The sequence below is a fragment of the Herpailurus yagouaroundi genome, unplaced genomic scaffold (genome assembly GCF_014898765.1).
Source record: "Herpailurus yagouaroundi ecotype Mexico unplaced genomic scaffold, PumYag 142, whole genome shotgun sequence".
NCBI classification, from domain to species: domain Eukaryota; kingdom Metazoa; phylum Chordata; class Mammalia; order Carnivora; family Felidae; genus Herpailurus; species Herpailurus yagouaroundi.
This window is the reverse complement of record NW_024412397.1, coordinates 53,924,325-53,949,827: the sequence shown is the minus strand read 5'-3', so window position 1 is coordinate 53,949,827 and position 25,503 is coordinate 53,924,325. Positions and strand designations below refer to the sequence as shown.

The window sequence follows — 25,503 nt, the reverse complement described above, 5'->3', positions numbered from 1 at the left end:
GAGAGAGAGAGAGAGAGAGAGAGAGAGAGAGAGAGAGAGAGAGAGAGAATCCCAACCAGGCTCTTCACTGTCAGCGCAGAACCCAATGCAGGATTTGAACTCCTGAGCTGTGAGATCATGACCTGAGCCAGGGTCAGGCACTTAACTGACTGAGCTACCCAGGCGCCTCATCAGTATGTTTTATTACTGGTGAAATTTCCCAAATTCACTTGATTAAGGTGGTATCTGCCAGGTTTCTCTACTGTAAAGTTACTGTTTTTCCTTTTGTAATGAATATATGTCTTTGGGGAGACTTTAAGAATATGTGAACATCCTGTTTCTCCTCAAACTTTTGTCCTCTTATTTTTAAACATCCATTGCATGCCACAGTTATTAACTGTAGTGTTCTAATAGTGGTTTTCTATCTCCCTTATTCTTTATTAATTGGAATTCATCTTTAAGAGAAAACTGCCCCTTCTCCCTGCTTGCTTGCTTGCTTGCTTGGTTATGTATGTATGTAGGTCTGTCTGTCTGTCTGTCTGTCATTATGGACTCATGAGTGTTTTATTCTGAGGTTATAATACTAACATTTTGTTGCTCAGATTGTTCTAGCTTTAACCTTTGGGAGCTCTTTTCACGTTAGCTCCTGTGTTCCTTTAACATATCCCTGTTCTCTTGATTTTGAGCACTTTCCTACTTTTCTGGCACTGTTAGATGCTCCAGCATCAACTTGTATTTTTCCCTGTCTCCAGCCCTGGGATCAGTTACTTCTTCAAGGAGCCATGGTTGTTTTTATTGGAAGAATGGTATTTATACATCAAGATCTGGGTTCTAGGTGTGTTGGTTGCTTGTAATGGTATCCTTGATTCCAGATCCTCTTAACAGAGAAAGCTAGCATGTTAAATATGTATTCTAGTCCAGGCCTAAGCACATCTATATTTGTGCATCTGTCCATGGAGACTTCCAATTCTAGTCCAATACTACAGTGTTCATTTTAGCCTTCCTTCTAGGAAATTGTAGTTTTAGAAGCTTCCCAAGTGTTTATAATTAATCTTACTTGAGGATTGATGGCTTTTGGATATGTAAGGTACATTGTGTACCCAAAAGCTGTTGTGGCCTTGTTAAGTAGTCTTTCTTGATGAATACTCTTTGTTGTTGAATCATCGTTAGTTTCCATTCTTAGGTTAGTCATCATTTCTTACACTGAAAATAATTTTTATGTCACTCCTAGCCCTTGTAACTAAGGGAACTCAGCCAGCTAGGAGAAAAAGTCCCCAGTTTTTTATAGAGGAGTAGAAACCAGTCTCATGGCCAGCATTTTTACAAAAATTTGTCAGAGAAATTGAGTGCACATGAGGGAATGTTTAGTGGTTTGAATACACAGGGAGGCCATGTGTATATTAGTATACACACAACCAACTCAAATGACAAAAAGTTTCACAGCTGCACTAAAGCCAAATGTATTTGAGTCCTTGAATTGCCTTCTTTTTTGATAAGGCTGCCTGCATTCTTTTTCTGAAGCACAGCATTCTTTCTAAAGCAGGCACTTGGTCCACCAGACTTGCTGAGAGTAAACCCTCCAGACTTGGGCTGTTGAGGATGTGTAGACTGTGAAGTTAGGACCTGCACGCCCTTGTTAAGTTAGTATTTAAAGTAGGTGCAGTGACCTTCACATCCTACTGGAGTAATTCATCTGACATGTTCCTACCTGGACTTAACCAGGGTACCATATGATGGGATGGGGCTTGAGGGACTTTCAATCCAAGGAATTAACACAGATGGGACAAGTTTAAAATGTCTAATTCATCTGTGACACTAACTGAGGTTCTTTGGGGGGCATGAGAAGAAAATGAAATAAGTTTAACATGTCTTTCCTTAGACCTACAAACTACAGGAACATGTTTATTTGTTCCCAGTCTCACGGCTGTTATTTAACTGTAGAAGTCATGATGTCAATTCCTGATGTCTAAGTCACTGAGTAAAAAGAACTTCAAATAAAGTCATAATGTTTCAAAGGAAATTGTGTTTACGAGTGTCTGGACTAAAGAGATAGTCATCACTGAAAATACAACATATGGTTTCCTTAGAAACCTGCTAAGATTGTGTGCCTTTCATGTGTGAAAGTGAGCCAGTCAATTAGATTTTAGAGTTCCTTATGGTTACCAGTGGTCATCACCAAAACAGGTTAGCCACACAATTCTCTTGTCCTAGAAAGTTTAGGATGAGAATGTGTTCCTTAAAACATATTTGTAACTGTAATATAATCATACCTTTAGGGCTCATCATAAAAAACATAACATTTTTCATGTATGATAGCATGTGGAAGAATCATCATGGCTTTCTAAAAGCTACTTATGAAATTCCTATACATAGTTCTGAAAATTACATAAACTTATCAGCATTAGTGTTTTTAGAAGCTAATGGCCCCAGGATACAGTAAAAAGAGCCTGTATGAGACAGACACACCTGAGCTTTTGTCTGTGCATCACAGAGTAACTGTTTGACTTCATGTAAGTTGCTTATCTTCTCTGAGCCCCAATTTTATTGCTAGTATAATGCATATGATATTTACCTCACTTAATTGTGAGGATTAAATGAGAGGAGGTATATGAAATGGCATTTGGAAGGGATAAATGTTAGTGCCCTCTTCTCTTTTTTCCCCCATCACCTCCCCATGGCTAATACTAGGAGGAATATGGAGTAAAATCTGAATTGTTGGTTTTTTCAAGCATATGCATAGCCTAAAAGTTATAGTGTGAGTAAGTAGTTTGAATTTTCACCAGTGTTAAGTGAATCTTTATTTTAAGCAACTCCCACATGTGAAACTCTAAGTCCATAAAACAATCCAATTATTCCCACTTTGTAAAATAATTTAAAGAATGATTTTATTTATTTATTTTTTTTCAACGTTTATTTATTTTTGGGACAGAGAGAGACAGAGCATGAACGGGGGAGGGGCAGAGAGAGAGGGAGACACAGAATCGGAAACAGGCTCCAGGCTCTGAGCCATCAGCCCAGAGCCTGACGCAGGGCTCGAACTCACGGACCACGAGATCGTGACCTGGCTGAAGTCAGACGCTCAACCGACTGCGCCACCCAGGCGCCCCAAGAATGATTTTATTTTAATAGCAAACTCCTCTGAGTACACTGAAGATACCTTAAAAACAGTAACTGCAAAATCACCCTTGCAAAATCTATCTAAAGCAGTCTCACTTCTAAGTTATTTACCCAAATGAAATGAAATTATGTTCACACAAAAGCCTGTACACAAACATTTTTGATGGCTTTGTTTGTAATCAGCAAACACTGGAAACAACCCAGATGTCTTTCAGCTGGTAGATGGATAAACAAACTTTGGAACATCCATATAGTAGAATACTCAGTACTTAACACCAGGGGACAAACTGTGGATACCTGCAACAATAATGATTAATCTCAAATGCATTATGTTAAGTGAAAGAAGCCATATTCAGAGGGCTACTGTATGGTTTCATTTATGTGACATTTTAGAAAAGGTAAAGATTATAGAGACAGAAAACCAGATCAGGGGTTAGCATGGGGATTGGATAAAGTATTGACTTGCAAAGGGGCATGGGGACATTTTGGGAAACTACCTAGTTGTGTATTTTGATTGTGGTGGTTATTACATGATTGCATGGTTAAAACTGTACACTAGAAAAGGCTTAATTTTACTTTATGTAAAATACACCTTTATTTTTTTTGAAAAAAAATATTTTGAATAGTTCAAGGTGTAGCTATTTAAAATTTTAAAGTTGCATTTCATAGCTGACTTCATATGAACATTTAGCTAGAAGTTTTTATATGCTGATAGGTATAACCATTAGAGTAAGGTTGACTAAGTAATAATTTAATGTCTTTCATGATTATCCACTGAATCTTAAACTCATTACATTTCCTAATGATTTTACTTCTGTGTTTCTCTCTCGTCTCTGGTCAGGTTAAATGTCACCTGTAACATAACCTGTCACCTCATGTTACAAATAGATTAGAACTGGGCATATTTTAGCCATGACAGGAAAAAAATAACTAAATTATCAGAAATTGCCTTTGTTTCAAGGCAGTATTCTGTAATTTGGGAAATGAAGGGAGAAGAAGAAATACAAGAACAAGAACAATTAAATTTTACAGAGCTGCAATAGTTTGAAACGAGTTTGGTCACAGGAGTGATGTGGCATTTGGGGCAAAGTTATTAGGGCCCACTTTTCCTTAGTGTGCTGCTCGCTACTTTAGGATCTACTCAAGGAACACCTATTTTATTACATATAGTGAAATCTAAAGATATGTGTAAAAATGAACATTTAATTTTTTTTGCTCTGCATCAATTACATTGTTAAAGTATTTTTTTACAGTGCTGAACATTAGGGAAAAGAAACTGTTGCTACCAGCAGTTTACCTTGAAGGCTGTGCCTTATCGAATTGTAATTTTGGGCATTTTCATGTAAGTTAAAACTTGCTCGTAGGAGATGATCACTTGAGTCTGTTCCGTTTCATGCTCTTTTCTGTAATTGTCTTTGGTCACAGTATGATCTTTATCACTTGCAGCCTTACCTCTGCCTCAGCTGACTTCACCACACTGACTTCCCCTGACCAGTGAGCGGTCCCTTCTTCTACAAGTTGCTGTAGAGCTGCTCAGCGTTCTTCAGAGCAGTTTGCATGGATGTCATTTGTTCTCACAGGGATATTTTTAGATTTACCCGTGGGAGGTGGGTGTTGTTCTTAATTGTCACTCACATACAGTAGATTTATGCAGGTTTTTTCTGTAAAGTCTAAACCAGCATCTGCAGAAAAGCATTGGTTTCAGAATATCTGAGCATCACTTTTGAAACATTGGGTTGGTCCTGGCTATTCTTGGCATTTTTCTTAATGTGTGGCTATGTGTATATATACATATATCTTCATTTACATCTTGAATTCTCTCATGTTGGTTACAATACAAGACATTGTGTATATTTTTCCCTCTCCTTGCTGATTCTCTTCACTAGATCTTGTATTCACCGATTCATACACATTCATCTCAAAATACTCATTAAGAACCTCCCTTTGTTAAGCACTGTGCCAGGCTTTGGGGAGACAGTGAAGCACACAAGAAGCAGCATACGTACTTTTACTTTCTTTGTCAGAACTTAGAGTTTGGAGGTGCATAAGCAAATGACTGAAGTGTGGTGAGTGCTTATGTGCTGCAGTAGGGAAAGGGCAGGGCAGGGCAGCCACAAACCCCTTCTTGCCACCTGCTGCTTTCTTCTCAGCCCTTGAGCCCATGCCTCTACCTCCCCCCACCCCCATTTCTTTCTCATCTTTTGCATTGTACTCTGTTCACAGTCTGTTGTGGGCACACTTTATTTGTTCTCATCTCCTCTTCATCCAGGAAGACTAAAACCTTGTTCCTCTTATAAAATATTAGATCAACAGCCAACAGTAGTAGTTGGATAGATTGAGAAGAAAACTTAGGTTGGATTACGGAGGATTGGCCTGAAAATTATTAGGTCAGTGACTGGGGGTACAAAGTGGGGAATTGATGGTTTTTGAAGATGAAATAGGTGACATAGTCCTTCTTCAAGTGTACCTGCTGAAAAGCTAAAGCAAATACTTGTGTAAAATTTTGGTCCACCACTAGGGAAAAAAAAGTATATTGCTGTGGTGGCCAAGTGTCTTCCCTTTTTTCAACCTTACTCAGCCCAAGATAATTGTTCATCTACTTTGTAGTTAGTGAGTATGGTGAAATCATAGAGAAGTGAGCCCAGTAAGCAGAAATCTCGGCTTCCAAACTTCCTTAAAGAGAATATATTGTGACATATTTGAAATCTGAATTCATCAACTCACCAGCCAAGTTTAAGGCCAGCCTCATGCTTTTTCACTTAAAAAAAAAAAAAAACAGAAACAAGAAAACAAAAGCAAATTGTCAAATCTCTCTGTGGTACATATGAAATTAACATTGTGTGTTTATATTAAAAAAAAAAAGTCTGAGCTCAGGGGAGGAAGGCTTTCACTAATTTTCTCAAGGTGTTTTGGCCGGGTTGGGGGGATGGGAGGGGTGTTGTAGAGAGTTCCAGGTGGCTTTATCAGGTCAGAATCAGTATCAGCTTATCTGTATTTAACTACTGTGTTGGTAAATATCAGAATTGGACACTAAGCCAGGCAAAGAAAGAAACTTCTAACCATTCATCAGTCAGAGAAATGATGAGAGAGCAAGGACTGGGGCTATGTGGCATCTCAATGTCTTCAGCTGGTGGGCCTTCTGAATTGCTGCTCAAGTAGCTCAGCTAGTTTCTTACTTTGGCTCTCCATACATACCTCAAGAATATCTGTTTGGGTCAGATGTTTCCCCACCCCACTGTCAGCTGTGCCAAGGCCTAAGCCCCAAAGTACAGATTTACTTTGTAAATCTACTAGGGATTTACCCCTTTGTTTGGGGGGGGGGCGGAAATCTCTGAGAGACAAAATCATGGTGATCCACGGGGCCTTATTGTTATGCTCTGAGCTAGCCATTGCATCTTCTGTTCAAATTCTGAAACAGGAATATTGGGTCAGAAAATTCTCTCTTCAGGGGCACCTGGGTGGCTCAATTGTTTAAACCTCCAGTTCTTGATTTCGGCTCAGGTCATGATCTCTCAATTGTGAGATTGAGCCCCACATTGGACTCCACACTGAGTATGGAGCCTGCTTGGGATTCTCTTTCTCTCTCTGTCTCTCTCAAAATAAATAAATACATATATTTTAAAGAAAAGTCCTTCTTTGGACACAAATGGAAGAGCATTCCATGTTCATGGATTGGGAGAACAAACATTGTTAAAATGTCTTTACTACCCAAAACAATCTACACATTTGATGCAATCCCAATCAGAATAACACTGGCATTTTTCACAGAGCTAGAACAAACAGTCCTAAAATTTGTATGGAACCACAAAAGACCCCAAATAGCCAAAGCAATCCCAAAAAAGAAAAATGCAATGGGAGGCATCACAATTCTGGATTTCCATCTATATTTCAAGACAGTATGGTATTGGCACAACAGCAGACACATAGATCAATGGAAAAGAATAGAAAACCCAGAAATAGACCCACAACTATATATGATCAACTAATCTTTAACAAAGCTGGAAAGAAGATCCAATGGAAAAAAGACAGTCTCTTCAACAAATGGTGTTGGGAAAACTGGACAACAACATGAAGAAGAATGAAACTGGACCATTTTCTTACATCATACCCCAAAATAAATTCAAAATGGATGAAAGACCTACACGTGATAAAGGACACTATCAAAATCCTAGAAGAGAACCCAGGCAGCAACCTCTTTGACCTTGGCCAGAGAAAATTCTTACTAGACATGTTGCCAAAGACAAGGGGGAAAAAAGCAAAAATAAACTATTGAGACTCCATCAAGATAAAAAATAAGATACCTTCATCAAAATAAAAAGCACAGGGAAGGAAACAATCAACAAAACTAAAAGGCAGCCTACAGAATGGGAGAAGATATATGTGGTAAAGGGTTAATATCCAATATCTGTAAAGAACTTCAGACTCAACACCCAAAAAAACACATAATCCTTAAGAAATGTACAAACGACATGAATAGATGCTTTTCCAAAGACCTCCAGATGGCTAACACACATGAAAAGATACTCACCATCACTTATCATCAGGGGAATACAAATCAAAACCACGATGAGAAATCATCTCACACCTGTTAGAATGGCTAAAATTAACAACACAGGAAACAACAGGTGTTGGGGAGGATGCAAAGAAAGGGGAACCCTCTTACACTGTTGGTGGGAGTGCAAGCTGGTACAGCCACTCTGGAGAACAGTATGGAGGTTTCTTGAAAAGTCAAAAATAGAATTACCCTATGATCCAGCAATTGCACTACTGGGTATTTACCCAAAGGATACAAAAATACAGATTCAAAGGGGTACATGCATCCTGATGTTTATAGCAGCATTAGCAACAGTAGCCAAACTATGGAGAGAGCCCAAATGTCCATCAGCTGATAATGGATAAAGAAGATCACACACACACACACACACACACACACACACACACACACACACGAATATTAGCCATCAAAAAGAATGAAATCTTGCCATTTGCAATGATGTGGATGGAACTAGAGTGTATTAGGCTAAGCGAAATAAATCAGAGAAAGACAAATACCATATGATTTCACTCATATGTGGAATTTAAGAAACAAAACAGATGAACATATAGGAGGAGGGAAAGAGAGGGGAACAACTGTAAGAGACTCTTAGAGAACAAAGAGGATTGATGGAAGTGGGTGGGGGGGGTGGCATAGATGGGTGATGTGTATTAAAGAGGCCACTTATGAGCACTTGGTATTGTATGTAAGTGACGAATCACTGAATTCTACTCCTGAAACCAATACTGCACTGTATGATAACTAGAATTTAAATAAAAATGTGAAAAGAAAAAAAAAAATCCCCTCTTCTCACCTGTCTATCCTAATGGTTGTTTTTGAATTGTGTGGGTTGTAATTAGGGAACGAACCCCTAAGGAGAGCAGTCTTCCCAGATCAGAATTTTTATAAATGAGGGGTGCCTGGCTGGCTCAGTCAGTAGAGCATATGTCTCTTGATCTCAGGGTCACGAGTTCGAGCCCCATATTGGGTGTAGAGATTACTTAAAATCTAACAACAACAACAAAAAAAGTTGTAAATGAGTTTTTGACACAACCACTGTCAGTCCTAGAATTCAAGTCTTATAAAATGATCAGGCCAGCTATTTGTTTCTTAAAATGTATGGAATTCATGGTGCTTGGGTTGCTCAGTTGTTTGGATGTCCGACTTCAGCTCAGGTCATAATCTCATGATTTGTGAGTTCGAGCTCTGCATCGGACTCTGTGTTGACAGCTCAGAGCCTGGAGCCTGCTTTGGATTCTGTGTCTCCCTCCCTCTCTGCCCCTCCCCCACTTGCATTCTGTGTCTCTCAAAAATACACAGTAAAAAAAAAAATATATGAAATTCAAGGTCTATTAAGTTTGGATTACAGGTCAAGGTAATAAGATACGGTTAAAGGACAGGATACATACGTTAGCCCATAACAACTCGGTTTGCTCAAGCTGAATCAGGACTGGGAAGAGAAAGTTCATGCAGTAGAGACTGAGTTAGTTCCCAAACATGAATACCTATCAGAATCGTAAATAACCAATCCTTAAGACCCCATTTCTAGTTTTTTGTGTTTAGATTGGGGGTCTGGGAATCTATACTCTTAAGCATCAAAACTTGATTCTGTTATGATCAGAGATCTATCTAGTCTTTGGAAATACTAACCTACACTGTGGTCCTTCTCAGTTTTCTTCACTTAGAGGAAAAAAGTTGGTTAGACATAAAAAGGCCTTTGTGCCTTCAAACAGTGGAGTTGATATAAAAAATAGGGTTACTCTTTAGAAAGACAGCTCAATCTACTGGGAACTGGTTAGAAAACTAGATCCTCCAAAGAACACCGCATCCTGGCTAAGTCTGTCTCTCAGGAAGGAATCTTTTGAGTTCAGATGCCAGCTCAAATATTTCTAGAACTTTCCTGTACATCTTCTCTGAAGAAAGATGCAAGACAATACCCAAGGCTTTAAGCCTTCTTGTAATGTATTTTATTACAGACTGATTTTGGAGGTAGCAAAAATAGGCATGGAATGTTATCATAAGATCTCTTGCTTTTACAAAGCGATCCTTCCGTAACCTGGCTCATCTTTATAATCAGTTATTAAACTTCAAAAAAAATTTCAAGAAAATTTGCCTTTTGAAAAACTGTTATGATTTTCATATACACAAAATTTTGAACCAATGCAATAAGTGAAAATTCTTGAAGTTCAGCCTTAATAGGAAGTTCCCCACCAAAACTGCCCTTTTTATTTCCATATTTAGGTTCCATATTTCAGCAGTATTTACTGAATCCCAACTACATGCCAGATGTAGCTCTGTCTAGAAATTGTGGCATGATCCTAGCCAGCTGTTTCCTTTCCCTTAGCATCGCCTTGGGTCTGTCACAGGTCCTACTGATTCTGTCTTCTCTGCACTTCTGCCTTTAGAGCTGTGCCATGTCTTACTTGACTTGTTTGTACATTATTCAGGAATTTTGCTGGGAGACCCTGGGTTTTAGTTTACACATTCTGTACATGGGGACTAAATGGTCATAGACACATTGGAGAGCCCTGTTCCAACTGCCACCCTGTTCTGCAGGAAAGAAAGGGAGCTGCTTTGATCTTGAGGAAACTTGGAGCAGTAAAATTTGTGCAGCTATCACATTTCCTCGTGGACTTTGGTTTCAAGGAGATTAGATGGGCCTCAGTGGAGCCCTGGGGGTGAGGCCCTCTCCTTCACTGAGGGCAAGGGCTGTTCCTTGTGCTGCAGCTATTTCCTGTTTCTTATTTTATAAAGTGAGAGTCAAAAAGCAGCTAATTATAAAATAAGAAAAATTAAACAAATTACCATTTTGCTGTCATGGGGGATAAAAAGCTGAGTGGTACAAAGTAAGACATTTATTTGAGTTTAAATGGCCAACGGGTGGCTTTTCCAGGAAGACTTGTTATTTGTCAGGCTTAGTGTCAGTTGTCTGAGCTCACTCATAGATGACACTATTTTGAATAGTTTTCCGTTACATAGGTCTAGCTAAGTTCTTTATGATCCCCATAGTGTCTGCTAAGCACAGAGTAAATGTTTTAGAGAATGTCTTGACAGGATGTGGGCAAGTCCTCTGGGGGACTTTTCACCCCCTGACCTCCCAGACCAGGGAGAAGCTTGCAGCAGATGCTACTGTGTGTGCCATTGCTCTTTCATCTCCTACTTTCAAAGAGGCAAAGTTCTCAGCCAGTGGTGCCCTCCAGGCTTATGTTTGGCCACCTCTAAGAGACTCTGGAATTCATAGAGAGCTGTAGTCTTAAGTACAACTTGAGTTCAGCCTCAGGTCTCTTGTCCTCAGGGTTACCAGCTGATCTTGAGAGCCCCATGATTTTAAGCTACTGGTGGGAAATAGCAAGAAGGTTGGGACCCCGAGTGCAGTAGAGCTGGTTTCTAGTGAATAGTAATGGAAAGTTAAATACCTTTTGTCTCAGTCTAAATGTAAAATGAATGAAAAATGTCTGCCTTGGGGCGCCTGGGTGGCTCAGTCGGTTAAGCATCCGACTTTGGCTCGGGCCATGCCCTCGCGGTTCATGAGTTCAATCGCCACATTGGGCTCTCTGTGCTGACCAGCTCAGAGCCTGGAGCCTGCTTCGGATTCTGTCTCCCTCTCTCTCTGGCCCTCCCCCGCTCGCACTCTGTCTCTCTCAAAAATAAACGTTAAAAAAAAGTTTTATTTTTAAATAAAAGAAAATGTCTGCCTTACTTAACCTAAATTCTCTTTTTGAAGATCAAATGAGGTATGTTTGAGAAAGTTCTTGAAAAATATTAAGTGCTATTCAAAGGCAGAATATAAGCTTTGGTGCCTGGAGGAGTTTGGTCTAGGAGCATAGGTGTAAGCCAGAATGTGTTCTGTCTGTTTACTGAAGTTTCTAGAAGTTTCTGTTCCCCCACAGCACACTCCTCACATCTGTGAGCAGAAGGTTAGAATGTTGAGGGCAAGTTCTTAGACAAAAGCAGTTCATCTCTGTCCATAAGCTCCAACCACACATGATCTCCCAGGAAGTCCACTTCCTAATCTTGAATTGTGGGTCTAGCAGGCAAGTTAGTAGTCAGTGCTACCTCTCATGACAGTGTGCAGAAAAGACTTGAAGGGCCAAGTAGTATTAAGTAAATAACATTCCAGGTTCTAAAAGCAACCCACTTGCAGCAAAAAATCTGGGGTGGGGGTGGGGTCTCATCAAGGCATTCAGATCAGTGCTTTAGGGCTTTTCTATCACTGAGACATGCAGTAAGGCTGTAGTGAGACTTGAGTTTGAATATCAGCTTCACCACTTACTGTGGTGACCTTGGACACTTTCGAACCTCAGTGTCCTCATATAAATGGGAATATTGATACCAAACTCCAGATACTTGTGAAAATTACATGAGATAATACACAGTTTTCCATAGCACTTGACACATGAGGGACATGTAACAACTGTAGTTGTGTTTGTTAGTAGCTGTACTTCTAACTAGTAATAATAGCATTGAATAGATACGAGGGTAAACTTAAACGTGTTTAGAATGTATCCATTTTTGTATTGATAACAATTTAGAAATTACAGTATTTTAATAAGTACCTATATCCCTCTTCTTTAGCAAAAAATTGTTTTTGATTGAACATATCACCTTTAAATGATTCTGAGCAGTTTTTATAGAAAGAAGATCTGTATTTGAACCTCGTTACTGATAGATTCCATTTATAAATCTCTACTACATATCATGATGGGTTGCTTTAGTTTCTTTGATGCTTAGGAAAAGCTACTAAGCAAATCTTTAAACTACCCATTTATTCCAGATACTAGTGTATGTTTACTTGTAAATTTTTGATGAGAAAAATCTGATAGTGGGCACCTTCATTCATGAAGGACTAATTCAGTCTATTGAATTTTACACATAAAGAGCCATTTGGTTTCTAATAAGTATGTTAGTTAATTTCTGTCTTCCGACTCTTCCCATTTTTAGTTCACTGATCAGTAAGTACCTCCCTGTCTCGGGAGTTCCCAGCATCTAACCCAGCCTATGGGAGCCAGTGCCTGGACCTAAACACACACTATACATTGTATACACTGTATATTAGTCAGGATTATCTACACCACTGTGTCTAGTTTTGGATCTCCCATTTAGAGTAAGTTCTTTAGTTTGTCATAAAAGTGAAAGTAAACCCAGTCATTTTAGAAGAATGCTTAGCCCAGAATAGATGAGACCTATAGTTGCACAACAAACTCTTTGGTGTATAATGGTATTTAGAAGATTCATGGTGACTTCTAGTGGACATAATGCTAGGGCTGTCTGATATGGTTATCAACTTCTTGGTGAAAGGAATGAATCTTTGTCAACAGGAAGTACCCCAACATTGAAAAACAGTATGGCAATTATGTTGTTTAAGAGGATACTTGTCTTAGCTTGGGCTGCCATAAAGAATACCACAGACTGGGTGATCTGAACATTTATTTCTCACATTTTTGGAGGCTGGCAAGTCCAAGATAAGGTGCTGGCCAATTTAATTCCTAGTGAGGGTCCTCTTCGTGGCTTGCACACTTTCTCACTGTGTCCTCACATGGTAGGAGGAAAGAACATCATCTCTGGTGTTTTTCTTTCTCCTTATAAGAACATTAATCCCATCGTAGAGGCCCAACCCTCTTGACCTCATCTAAATCTAATTGTCTCCCAAAGGCCCCGCCTCCAAATACCTTCACTTGGGGGGTTAGGGCTTCAACATACAAATTTGAGGAGGAGACAGGTTCAGTCCATAACAATGCTTAACTGCTGTTTTAAGCCTTAATTTTATTATCTTTAAAAATAGAAATAATATTCATTCATAAGGTGGTTCTGAGATTATGTATACGCTTAGGAATTTGGTACATAGTAAGCTCTCAAAAAATTAGTTGCTGCTATTCTGATGATTAACTTTCCATATTTCAGGGGTGTGCTAGAAGCACTTTTGATATTTGTTGAAACACTGGGCTAGATAAATACTTTGAGTTCTAAGAATGCATTTTTATATTTTTTTCTGTGCTTGTGAGCCTGAAGATAGGGATGCTGCTCTATGAACATCCTTCAGTTTCACATTGCTCTGTGTGGGCATCTTTATGTCTGTCTGCTTTCTGATTATGTATTTACTCTGTGTTTGCTTTTTCTCTGAGTTTTTATCTCTTTCTGCATCCCTGTTAGTCTCTTTGTCCCTGTCCTTGAATTTATTTTCTCCTCTCTTTTTTTTCTCCTCATTCACTATAAAATATGGTGAGTAATGTGCAATGTATATTATTTTACTGTATTTTTTAATCTTTGTTTTATTTCAAAAGATAGTCTCTTCAATAAGGTGTATCCCTGACATGTGACTGGGTTACTTGATTGTCTTTCTGCCCTTGTTCAGAGTCCCACTTTCCCAGGCATTGACCAGGACAGGTGTCAGAGGACTGAATTTGTTCTCAACTTGGCTTTATTATGGCTAGTGCTGAGCTGGACATGTAGGAATAAAGTTTTATGGTACTAGGTAATGCTTAAAGAAGAAGCTGGGTTTTTTTTTTGTTGTTGTTAAAAAAAATTTTTTTTAACGTTTACTTTTGAGAGAGACAGCGAGCAGGGGAGGGGCAAGAGAGAGGAAGACAGAATCTGAAGCAGGCTCCATCCAGGCTCTGAGCTGACAGCACAGAGTTGACATGGGGCTCGAACTCACAAACTCTGAGATCATGACCTGAGCTGAAGTTCGATGCTTGATGACTGAGCCACCCAGGTGCCCCTGGATGAAATTGGTTAATATATCGCACATATAACAACCAGCTGCTTTTCCCCCAGACATAACCATGGGGCAGCCCCCTCTCCCAACCTAGTTGGAGTGCTCCTCCTAGCAGAGTTGTGCCCCTCATTCCCAGGGTGTAGTGAATGTTACGGCACCAGGCGTCCCTTTACTTTTGTTTTACCAGCCTTTGTAATATAAACAATTGTTTTATATCTGCTAAGAAAAAAACCAATCATTTGATAGCCTGTATTTTTCTACATTTAGCAACTGGCATTTACACAATAGACTTTCTTGTATAACAGCACATCCTTTAACCATGGTAATTAAAATCATTTTGAATAGATGTAGTTACACTTAATTATGGATTCTGTGCTCTAGTTGATGTAAGCTTATTACACATTTAGTTTATAAGACTTGTTTTATGGCTGAATGAGGATGCTTAAAGTTATCATTTTTCAGTTTCTTTTAAGGAAAGGCCTATATAATTAGTTACGAAATTTTTAAAAATTTGTAACAAAGCTCATTTTTAAATGGCTACCAGTCAGTCAAGCAGTTAGACAAAGATGGACTGCTTGGGTGCTGATTAATGTACATGCCATGACAAGCAAAAAGCATGTCGTGAGCATATATTACATATTATGAACATTCTGATGGACAGTTCTAGGTTGCCAAAAAAATACCATCTGATAAAAGAGAGTGAAAATATGAACTATACAAGATTAAATTTTATTTCACCTTTGTTTTTGGAGACATTCCTAACATAAAAATTGTACACCATGACCCCAGAAATAAGGAACAAAAAGATGTTTATTCTCTTTTCCTCTAAGTGGTAGTGCTCTTTTATGAAACAAAATATAATGAGATATTCAGGTAGCAAGTCAGCATATGAAAAGATGTTCAGTGTCATTAGCCATTAGGGAAATGTAGATTAAAACTAATATCACCTGTACCTGTCATCATGGTAAAATAAAAAAGTACCAAATGATGGCAGAGATGTAGAAAAATTACATTTCTCAGACATTGCTTGTGGGGGTGTATAATGGTACAGTGACTCTGGTGGCAGTGTCTTGAAAACTAAGCACGCAGTTCTCATTGAACCCAGCAGTCACATCCCCGGGGAGGATTATTCTAGTCAATTCGAAAACTGATTTTCTTAAATTTTTTTTTAATGTTTATTCATTTTTGAGAGAGAGAGAGAGACAGACAGAGCATGAGCGGGGGAGGGGCAGAGAGGGAGGGAGACACAGAATCCAAAGCAGGCTCCAGGGTCTGTCTGTCAGCACAGAGCCTGACGTGGGGCTCAAACAGATCATGACCTGAGCTGAAGTCGGACACTTAACTGATTGAGCCACCCAGGCGCCCTTGAAAATTGATTTTCACACAAAAACCTATACATGAGTGCTATGGTAATTTTAACTGTAATACTCAAAAACATGAAATCACTCAGGTGTTCCTCAACAGTTGAGTGATTAAACAAACTATGGTACCTCCGTATTGTACAGTGCTGCCTCACAATAAAAAGGAACAAACTGTTGATACATGCAACAACCTGGATGAGTCTCCATAGCAGTATAAGAGGGAAAAGGCAATGAATGACAAAAGGTTATATACCTAACTTTCTTAAAAAGGTCAAAAGTGACAGAAACGAAAAACAGAATTAATGGTCTCCAGGGATTAAGGAGAGAGTGAGGGAATTGGGTGTATGTGGCAATAGGACAGATCTTTAGGATGATGGAAATGTTCTCAAGTTTAACTGAATCAGTGTTGGTACCCTGATTGTAATATTGCACTAGAATTTTGCAAGATGTTGGAGGAACCTGGCTTAAAGGATACATGGGATCTCTTTGTATTTCTTAAAATTGCATGCATGCAAAACTATAGTTACTGCAAAACAAAAAAGATTAATTTTTAAAAATGAGATGTAATACGAATATTCTGATGAAACAGTATTTCCTCCCTACACACGTTTCTAATTTTTTGTCTCATTTATTGATGGTTCATTTGATCCTTTATTCATTGAAGAAATAATTATTGGGCACTTGGTATATGCTTAATTTGGCCTTACCTAATGAATTATTCTAAAACCAAAATCAAAACTAACTTGCAACTATTTTATAAAGGATACTACCTTATTTAGTAGTAAATTTTGCAGCCAGTTTACATCCTCAGAGCCATCTCTTCTGGAGGTACATTTTGGGGCCTTTGTAACATTGGCTTTAAAATATTCAAAAAAATTTCCGGGGTAAAATTATTGTGGCTGTGCTCAGTAGTATAAAACTGATGGGTCTTGATTACACATTCATCTGTGTATAAGAGCAGAAAAAATGTCTGAGTGCAATCTGGGCACTGCCAGCAGACACTCGCTCACCTGTGAGGAGTAGGGTGAGTTTCTCTGGAGGCACATGTCTTAGCACACCCCTAAGTTTTCCCACCGGAGTAGCATTCTTTCTCCCATTTCAGCTTTGGACTTCTCTCACAACATAGAATGCGATCTCTGGTAGCTTTTCTGTGCATGTAACTTCAAGCTTAAGGCACCTGAAAAGCTGGGGGTAAAGAGACAGATGTGTTTATGAGGAATGATCTGGAGAATAAATTGTCTTTTCTCTGGTTCAGTGAAAGTTGGCCTTTGGCTTAGCCAGAGCCATGGAGGATCTCTTGTTTGGTCTATATCCCTCCTGTCCCCAGGCGAATGACTTGCTGAATTGTGCTTTGACATAATACTAGGGTTGTTGGTGTCTAATGAATGAAATGTGGTGGTATTTGATAAGTGGAGATGAAATTTGGTAACGTTAGGACTAAAGAGCTATTTTTTTCTAATTAGTAAAAGAATTGAGGGGGATTCAAGGAGACTTCCCTGCTGGTCTTCATTGCATGCTATATGGTAGGCGCCCCAACCTGTGGTCAGATAAAGCCAGCCCTAGCCTCAGCCACAGCGGATGTGGGGCAGAGGAAGCAAGCATTTCCTAGCGACCCTGCAGCCTGGGTCAGGTGCACATTCATGTCCATCTTTAACCTTTTCTGGAGGATCCTTTTATAGCATAGTGATCCCGATTTGACTAGTTAATTGTAGTTGACCAACAAGATTAAAACCCTTTTCTGTACTTTGAACTTTATAGAACATGAATGTATGTTCTAGTGAGTTGTGTTCAAGCACTGAGGGGATTTTTGATAAAAATAACACTATAAATAGGTTAGACCCAGTCTAGCTCACCCAGAGTTTGTTTATTTAATCTAGCATGCCTCTGAACCATATTCAGTTTTTGTAGAGTTTTGTAGAAAATTCATCTCTCATTTAATTGTCTTCAGCAGAAACAGTGGATTTTCTGGTTTCTCCCAAATGTGATCCTTGGTCATTTTTTCTGCTTGGCTGCTGTGGCCAGAGTGGATGCAGTTGCCCCAGGTTCCTAGTGATCTTGGGCAAGAGGGCAGTGGTGGTAGTCCGGGTTCTTTGGTGGTTCTGTGCAGGTTCTAAATTTCAGAGGGACACCCCTGCTGGCAGCTAGCAGAATCCATGATGATGGAAAAGGAAAGGGAACTTAGAATTTTACAGTTTGGCAATGTTGGGGAAGGAATTTGAGTTGGAGCAGGAAGCACAGACAGTACACAGATAATTAATATATTAGAATCATGATCAGCCCTACAAAAGAAAATCAAACCTGGCTCCTCTGAGGGAATGACAGTTAAATAGATGTCTCAAGAATGAATAAATTAACCCAGCTGGGGTGAGGAGAGAAGTGAATTAGTGGCATGCCTCAGGCCCTGTCTGGGACAGCCTCTCATGATACAAAGGAGAACCATCTGATTTTGTCGTTGTGTGGAATTGTGTAAAAACAGTGGTAGCGTGAGACTAACTGGTTCAAGATCAGCACAGTTAACAATATCTAATATGACATACAAATGCTCAATACACTTTTAATCACCACTGTTTTTTTCTCTGTCATTAGATCCACAGATTCAGTGTTACTGTCTCATCTATTTTTTTTTTCCCCTGTCTTTTGTAGTTTCAAACCATGAATTATGTGGGACAGCTGGCTGGGCAGGTGATTGTCACTGTGAAGGAACTCTACAAGGGCATTAACCAAGCTACTTTGTCTGGCTGCATCGATGTCATTGTGGTTCGACAGCAGGATGGCACCTATCAGTGTTCGCCTTTTCACGTTCGATTTGGGAAGCTGGGAGTCCTGAGATCCAAAGAGAAAGTGGTGAGTACAGGAGACAGCTTGTTCTCAAGGAGGGTGAAAGGTTAGATGGGAACAGAATAAGTTGTTCCTGTGTACTCTCTCTGGCTCTTTTTTTTTTTTTTTTTTTTTAAGGAAAACCTGTATAATGTTGAAGATAATCATATGAGAAGTCAGCCTTTATGTTTTATTTTGAAGTTGCTGCTGAATTCATAAGCATAGAAAGTCTCTCCAAGGGGGAAAAAAAGCTGAAAATTATCTTGATAATCCCATTTGTTGCAGCTCAGAGGAGCAAAATAGAGAAACTGGAGTTGTAAATGGAGAATGTTAGGTATATTTAGAAAAAGTTTCTTTACCTTATATACTACTTTAAAATATTTAGAGCAGTGGCTTCATACCATTTATGAATGGAATAGACTGAGGTAATCAAGAATACATTACATTTGTTTAAGTAAAATTAATGCCAGTTTTCCTTGTTTTGAGAAAGCTGTTGAATCTTATTTGTATCTAAATTTTGTTAGTGATACCAGGACTTGTCTCCAGATCTTACTAAATGCAAACTCACATCATGGGCTTGTTGGCGTTTAGTTTTATTTCAGGGAAGGGTCATTTAGAAAGAAGATAATTTGTATTTTCCTTTTTCTTACATCCTCTCTCCTTCAAATATTGGAACAATGGTAAGACATGTTAGTATATTTGATGTGAATCAAGTTAGAAAATTGAGCTAGTAATAAAACTTTGCAGGTACATGGTAGTATTTTTTTTACCCTTCTGCTCTTACCCCACATTATTTACCTAAACAATGGAGGGAGATTTTGTCAGGATTATAAAGCACAATGAAAGATCTACACCATTTTGGGTCACAGAACTAGATGTTAGAGGACCACTGGCATAATTCGAATCATCTATTTTCAGATTTTGGCTATTTTGCATAGCTAATCTTATTCTTTAAAATAGAAATTTGTGTTTTAATTAAACTTAAGTTTTTTGGGGGATGGAAGAAAAGGCTTATGGGTTGCACACAACTATATATTCTCCCCACTGCCCCCCCCCCCACCCGCCCTCAAAACACACATCTTTTTTCCGAGGTGTTATAAATCAGTATTTCACTGGAGAACCACCTTGCAGGATGGCAGGGTTTGTATGGTCGGCCTCTGTTCAGAGACACCCTTTGGAAACCAAAAGCAGTCGCAGTTCACTTAGTAACTTGGAAACTTTCCCTTGCAAAACAGTGTTTAGCCACAGTTTAGCTTCTTGGAATTTTTTATTTCTAGCCAGTAACACTAACGTATAGTACTTTCAGTTTTTATCTGCTTTGGGAGAATCTGTACAAAATTGTTTATGCGCTGAAATTTCCCATTAGTTGTGCAAGGATCTATTCAGGAAATGGCTTATATGGCACTTTTGTTTGTTTTTCTGTGATCTGGATTTTGATCAGTAGATTGGTTAAGTCTTTTGGCCTTTCAGAATGGAATCTGCAGGCTGATGTTATATGTAAGCATTTGTGTATCTATAAATGGTGACCGGACAGACAACATACCTCTTTCTACATGCTGTGTGCCTCTAATTAAGAAAGTACAAGTTCAGTACCAGGCTACCCAAATGACTGTATTCTGTATCTTGTCAAACCCTTGGATTTTAATAGTCTGTCCCTGAGACACAGGAAAAGGGAAAATTTCTTTTGCGCTAGTACCCCTAGGAGCTCAAAGGATGTGTTTGAGCAGAAATTTGGCTCTTTGACTGAAACACAGCTTTCCTGCGACAGTAAAACCAGAACCATGTCTGCCTTGAGATACTCAGGCAGTTTGGATTAACTGTCTTATTTTAGGTCAGTTTGGACTAGGGAAAGCTACTCACTGATTTTACACTAAGACCCCAATTATGGTGACACCTATAATGGTGGCACCTGGACTGGAAATCATAATCATCTTAAAGCTTCTGGTTAGGGAGATACTGTATAATAATTTTCCCACTGTCACTGGTATGTTTTTGTTTGATACAGCACCACTACTCCCAGTATATTTCATAACCCGAGTTGAATTTCAGAAGGTAAACCTGCAGTTGCTGTTTTTAAAATACTAATTTTGTTGATTTAACGCAAAACTAATGATTTGATTACTTATCAAAGTTAAATAATCCAGTGTATTAGACAGGAAGTTTCCATTGTGGGTGACAAAAATCCACCTCGCACTAGCTTAAGCAAAAAAAGGGAATTTATTGGCTTGCATAACTAATGTCCAGGAGCATTTGAATTAATCAGGTCTTTGAGGGTGTTAACCAGAACCCTGTCTCTGCCCACCTCTCAGCTCTGTCTCCTTTTGTGTATGCTCTCTCTAATGCAAGATGGCCACAGTACCTCCTGGCTTATTTCCCATGAACTCAGCAACCCTAGGGGAAAGAGAGCTGCTTCTTCCCACAGAAGTATCAGTGTTTAATCTCCCTGTCAGTCTTGAGTCACATGTACCTTGCAGACCAGTCACTGTAGCTGGGGTGGAATGTACTGATTGGCTTGGCTTGGACAGCAGCCCCATGAAGCCATGCCTGAAACTGTCTGAAATAGAGGATGAGGAGATCTCCAGAGGACACCACTGATATTCTTACCTGAAGAGTGGTATGCCAAAACAAGTGTCTGCTATAGCAGGTATTTCTAAAAAGTAAATCAGTTCTATTTCAACATCTCAGTCATATATATTGAGCAAGATTAAGCCACAGTGTAGGAAGTAAGACTATGTAGATAGGAATATTGTTTTAGATACCAGTTTATAAGGAGTAGTACATCAAAATGAGTACCCTCTTTAAAATAATCACCTTGGGAAGCATTTATTACAATTTGGTGCCATCTCTCAAAATATTTCTTAATATTTTTGCTTTGTTACTTAAAGAGCTTCTGGCATATTCTTTTAGTACCCTTAGTATTGCCGCAATTTGATGTTAGATTTAATTTGGGGGTAACCAAACTCCATTTAGAGGCAGAATAAGAGACTAGTCATATTGGAAAATGTCATATTTGATCACTAAAGTCAGACAGGCTATAAATGAAGGGTGAATTTTTTTAAGATGGTTTAAAACCAGACTGCATTCTGAAAGAGGCATTGTTCTATTTTCCCAACTCCCTAGGATAAATGGTTAACCTACAAAGATGAAACATCTGAAGGATACTAGTTTGAATCTGTTATGTTTTTTTATGAAAGGTAAAATAACTTTAATATTTAATTTGTGTGTAATTTAACTTAAAGAATTTATACAACCACAAATCAATAAACAAATGATAATTTCAATTATTTTTATGTCCAACTTCTAGTTGAAAAAATGCAATTAAGTATTTAAGTCATCCTGAGAAGCCTAAAATTTGGCATTATGGAGCAAATTTAGTTTTCCCAGTCCCCTTGCTCTTACAGTCTAGGAAAATATATCGTATTTCTTTACTTCATCAGCCCTCATGGAACTTAGAAAACATTTTTCCTATGTAGAAGCCGCTGCTATTAGAGCTGCTTCAGAAATAGATGATTCGAGATGCTTATGTGACTTCAACCAGTTTATTATGAAACACATTTTTTTTTTTAATTTTTTTTTTCAAAGTTTATTTATTTTTGGGACAGAGAGAGACAGAGCATGAACGGGGGAGGGGCAGAGAGAGAGGGAGACACAGAATCGGAAACAGGCTCCAGGCTCTGAGCCATCAGCCCAGAGCCCGACGCGGGGCTCGAACTCACGGACCGCGAGATCGTGACCTGGCTGAAGTCGGACGCTTAACCGACTGCGCCACCCAGGCGCCCCATGAAACACATTTTAAACTTAACCTGAAAATAATATTTTTTTAGCCCAGGAATTTGTTGCACTACTTGGTTTTGGAAGCGTTAGATTCCATGTCCTGCCCAGCTTTATTTAAGCCATAAATATTCACAGTAATCTAAAACATGAAGAACTTAGTTGGGAAATGAATTAATGTTTGTCCTGTGGAAACTTATTTTATGCACCCTTTTCTTTTAAGAAGTAAAAGAGGGGCGGGGCGCCTGGGTGGCTCAGTCGGTTGGGTGTCTGACTTCAGCTCAGGTCATGATCTCACTGTTGGTGAGTTCGAGCCCTGCATAAGGCTCTGTGCTGACAGCTCAGAACCTGAAGCCTGCTTCAGATTCTGTGTCTCCCTCCCTCTCTGTTCCTCCCTGCTTGCGCTGTGTCTCTCTCTCTCTCAAAAATAAAAAAAGATTTAAAAAAAATTTAAAAAGTGAAAGAAAAATGAGTTTCTTACAAAATAATAATTTTGTTAACATTTCTTAAATAGGAATTTTCTTTTGCATAGGATTTTGTTATTTTGTATTTAATAGTTGCCTATTTTTCTCATTTTCTGTTATAATTTTTTTTCCTTTTTTAAGAGCTTTTTTCATTTTGTAATTAACACAGTAACACATATTCAAAGGATATAATTTTAAAACTTTTACCATAGGTGCACTCATGAAAGCATCACTGTAGTCATGACATGGAACACTTAGCTGTCCTCACAGTCTCTTCCAGTCTGTGACTGTTCTGAGTCAGTTTTTTAATGACATTAGCATATTTTTAACTCCTATATTTTAGATGTTTAACAAGTTGCAAATGTATTTTAAATAATTTCTATATCTGTCACCCACTTCTTCCCCTCCTGTTGACATTTCACATGACCGTGGTACAATTTATCAGAACTAGGCAGTTAACATTGGTATAATATTATTAACTAAAGACCTTATTCAGATTCACTATGGTCTTTTTGTCTATGATCCTATCCAGGATCCCACATTACTTTCATTCTATATTCTGTAACCATTCTGTCTTTCCTTACAACCTTGACTTTTGAGGAGGACAGAATGGTTATTATGTAGATTGTCCCTCAGTTTGAGTTTGTCTGATGTTTTCTCATTTGGGGAAGAATAACACAGAGTGATAGTGTGTCCTTCTCAGTATATCATCTTAGGAAGCCCATCATGGTGCCGTATCTCATTATTGGTGATGTTAACTTTGATCCCTTGGTTAGTGGTGTCTACTAGGTTCCTCGTCTAAAAATTTATTTGTGGGAAGAAACTTGGAGATTGTGCAAATATACTGTTTTTCATCGTACTTCCACCCATCGATTTTAGCATACATTGATGAATTTTGCTTGCAGTAGTTCTTACTGTGGTGTTTGCCAAATGATTTTCTGTTTTCCATCCTTTCTACTCCATTTATTAACTGAAATTCTACTGTATCAAAGAGCTATCCTTCTGTTTACTTATTCAATTATTTATTCAGATCAGTATGGACTTCTGAATATTAATTTTACTCTTTGGGTTATAATCCATTATTATCATTATGTAGTTGCTCAAATTGTCCCAGATTTGGCAATTAGTAGGTAGCTCCTTCAGGTTGAGTCCTTTTGATATGTTCCCATCATTTTTTGAGCACTTCCTTACTTTTTGGCACCATGAGCTATTTGACAAGAATCTACTTTACCTGCCTCAGCCCTGGAATGTAACTATTTTGTTTCTCTGAGGAGCAGTGGTTCCTTTTATTAGAGAATCGTATCTAGAAACAAAGCATCTGGTCACTAGGTGTGCTCATTACTGAGGTGTCATTGCCTCTAGGCCCTGTCAGCAGGCAGAGCTGGAAAATCTCTGTATGTAAATACGTGTACCTACATTTGTCTGTAAAAATTATGAGTTCACACTGATTCCTCTGATTCCAGTCCATCCCTAGAAGGTTCCTTCTCATCTCCTTATTTATAACTTCTTTTTCTGACAGTGAGAAACATGGCTCTTATTACCTACAATATGTTTACTTATTTGTTCAATCCTAAAATACACATAAAATAGTTTTAGAATTGTTACCCACATGTCTGTGATTTTTTTTAATTACTACAATATTTGTTTATAGTGCTTTTTGTCTTTAGTCTTAGAATATTTAGTTTTATTCCTTATCCCTTAGTGTGGTTATGTTACTAACAGGATTTTTATAATAAGCATTTTGACAACATGTTTCAGTTAATGATCTTCACTGACCTGATGTGACCCAGCACTCAGTGTCAGAAGGGATAATTAATTGGTCCTCACTGGGAAAAACCCAATGGTTTTGCAAAGTTAAGAACACTTAAATTGTGGACTACTCTATTTATATACGTATTACATTTTTCTGTACTTTCGTTTTTATGTCCCCTGAACCAGTCTAAAACTGGAGTTTACAAGTTTATCTGTAAGAGTTTCGAAAGTTGGTGTTCATTTATTATTATAAGATGTTTAAAAACATTTATTCACAGTCTACAGATGAACGACTACATTATTTTTAAGTGGTAAGTAGTATTTAATATTCTATATAAACAGTCCTTACTTTGCATGGTCGTGTAGATCATTAAAATGACTGGGCAGATTTCAGCAGCATGGATGGAACTGGAAATAAGTCAGAGTGAAATAAGTCAGAGAAGGACAGATATCATATGTTTTCACTCATATGTGGATCTTGAGAAACTGAACAGAACACCATGGGAGAAGGGAAGGGGAAAAATTGTTACAGAGAGGGAGGGAGGCAAACCACAAGAGACTCTTAAATACAGAGAACAAGCTAAGGGTGGATGGGGGTTGGAGCAGAGGGAAAATGTGTGATGAGCATTGAGGAGGGCACTTGTTGGGATGAGCACTGGGTGTTATATGTAAGCCAATTTGACAATAAATTCTATTCATAAAAAATATATACATAGAAAAAATGAATGGGCAAGTCAAAACCCAAAGCAAACTTAATAACTGAGAAAAATTAGGATTTTTCCATGAATTTTACAAATTTTTGCAAAAACTTTCTATTGTCAGTTAAAAATGTGTAAGAAAATGAAAAATAGTAAGTTGGTGTTTAGTACACTGCAATTTAAAACATTAGGAACATTGAGAACTAACATGTCTTCTTTGTAAAATAACTTAGCAAGATTAGTTGGTTTGAACAGTGCTTGCCTTCTCGATGTAAAACTTAGGATACCGAACAAG

The 25,503-nt window shown here is 38.4% G+C and overlaps 1 protein-coding gene across 3 annotated transcripts in view; it reads left to right on the top strand.

Annotated features, from left to right (window-relative positions):
- The window catches only part of LPIN2 (lipin 2), an 86,500-nt gene that overhangs the window by 25,867 nt on the left and 35,130 nt on the right, over positions 1 to 25,503 (top strand). For 2 of the 3 annotated variants that reach the window (XM_040479289.1, XM_040479287.1), the window contains exon 2: positions 18,350 to 18,550. In XM_040479289.1, the coding sequence (XP_040335223.1) occupies positions 18,359 to 18,550 (192 nt within the window). In that variant the 5' untranslated portion in view covers positions 18,350 to 18,358. Of the gene's footprint in view, positions 1 to 14,335; positions 14,343 to 18,349; positions 18,551 to 25,503 lie in introns of those variants that run through there. The other variant, XM_040479288.1, reaches the window with a different exon arrangement.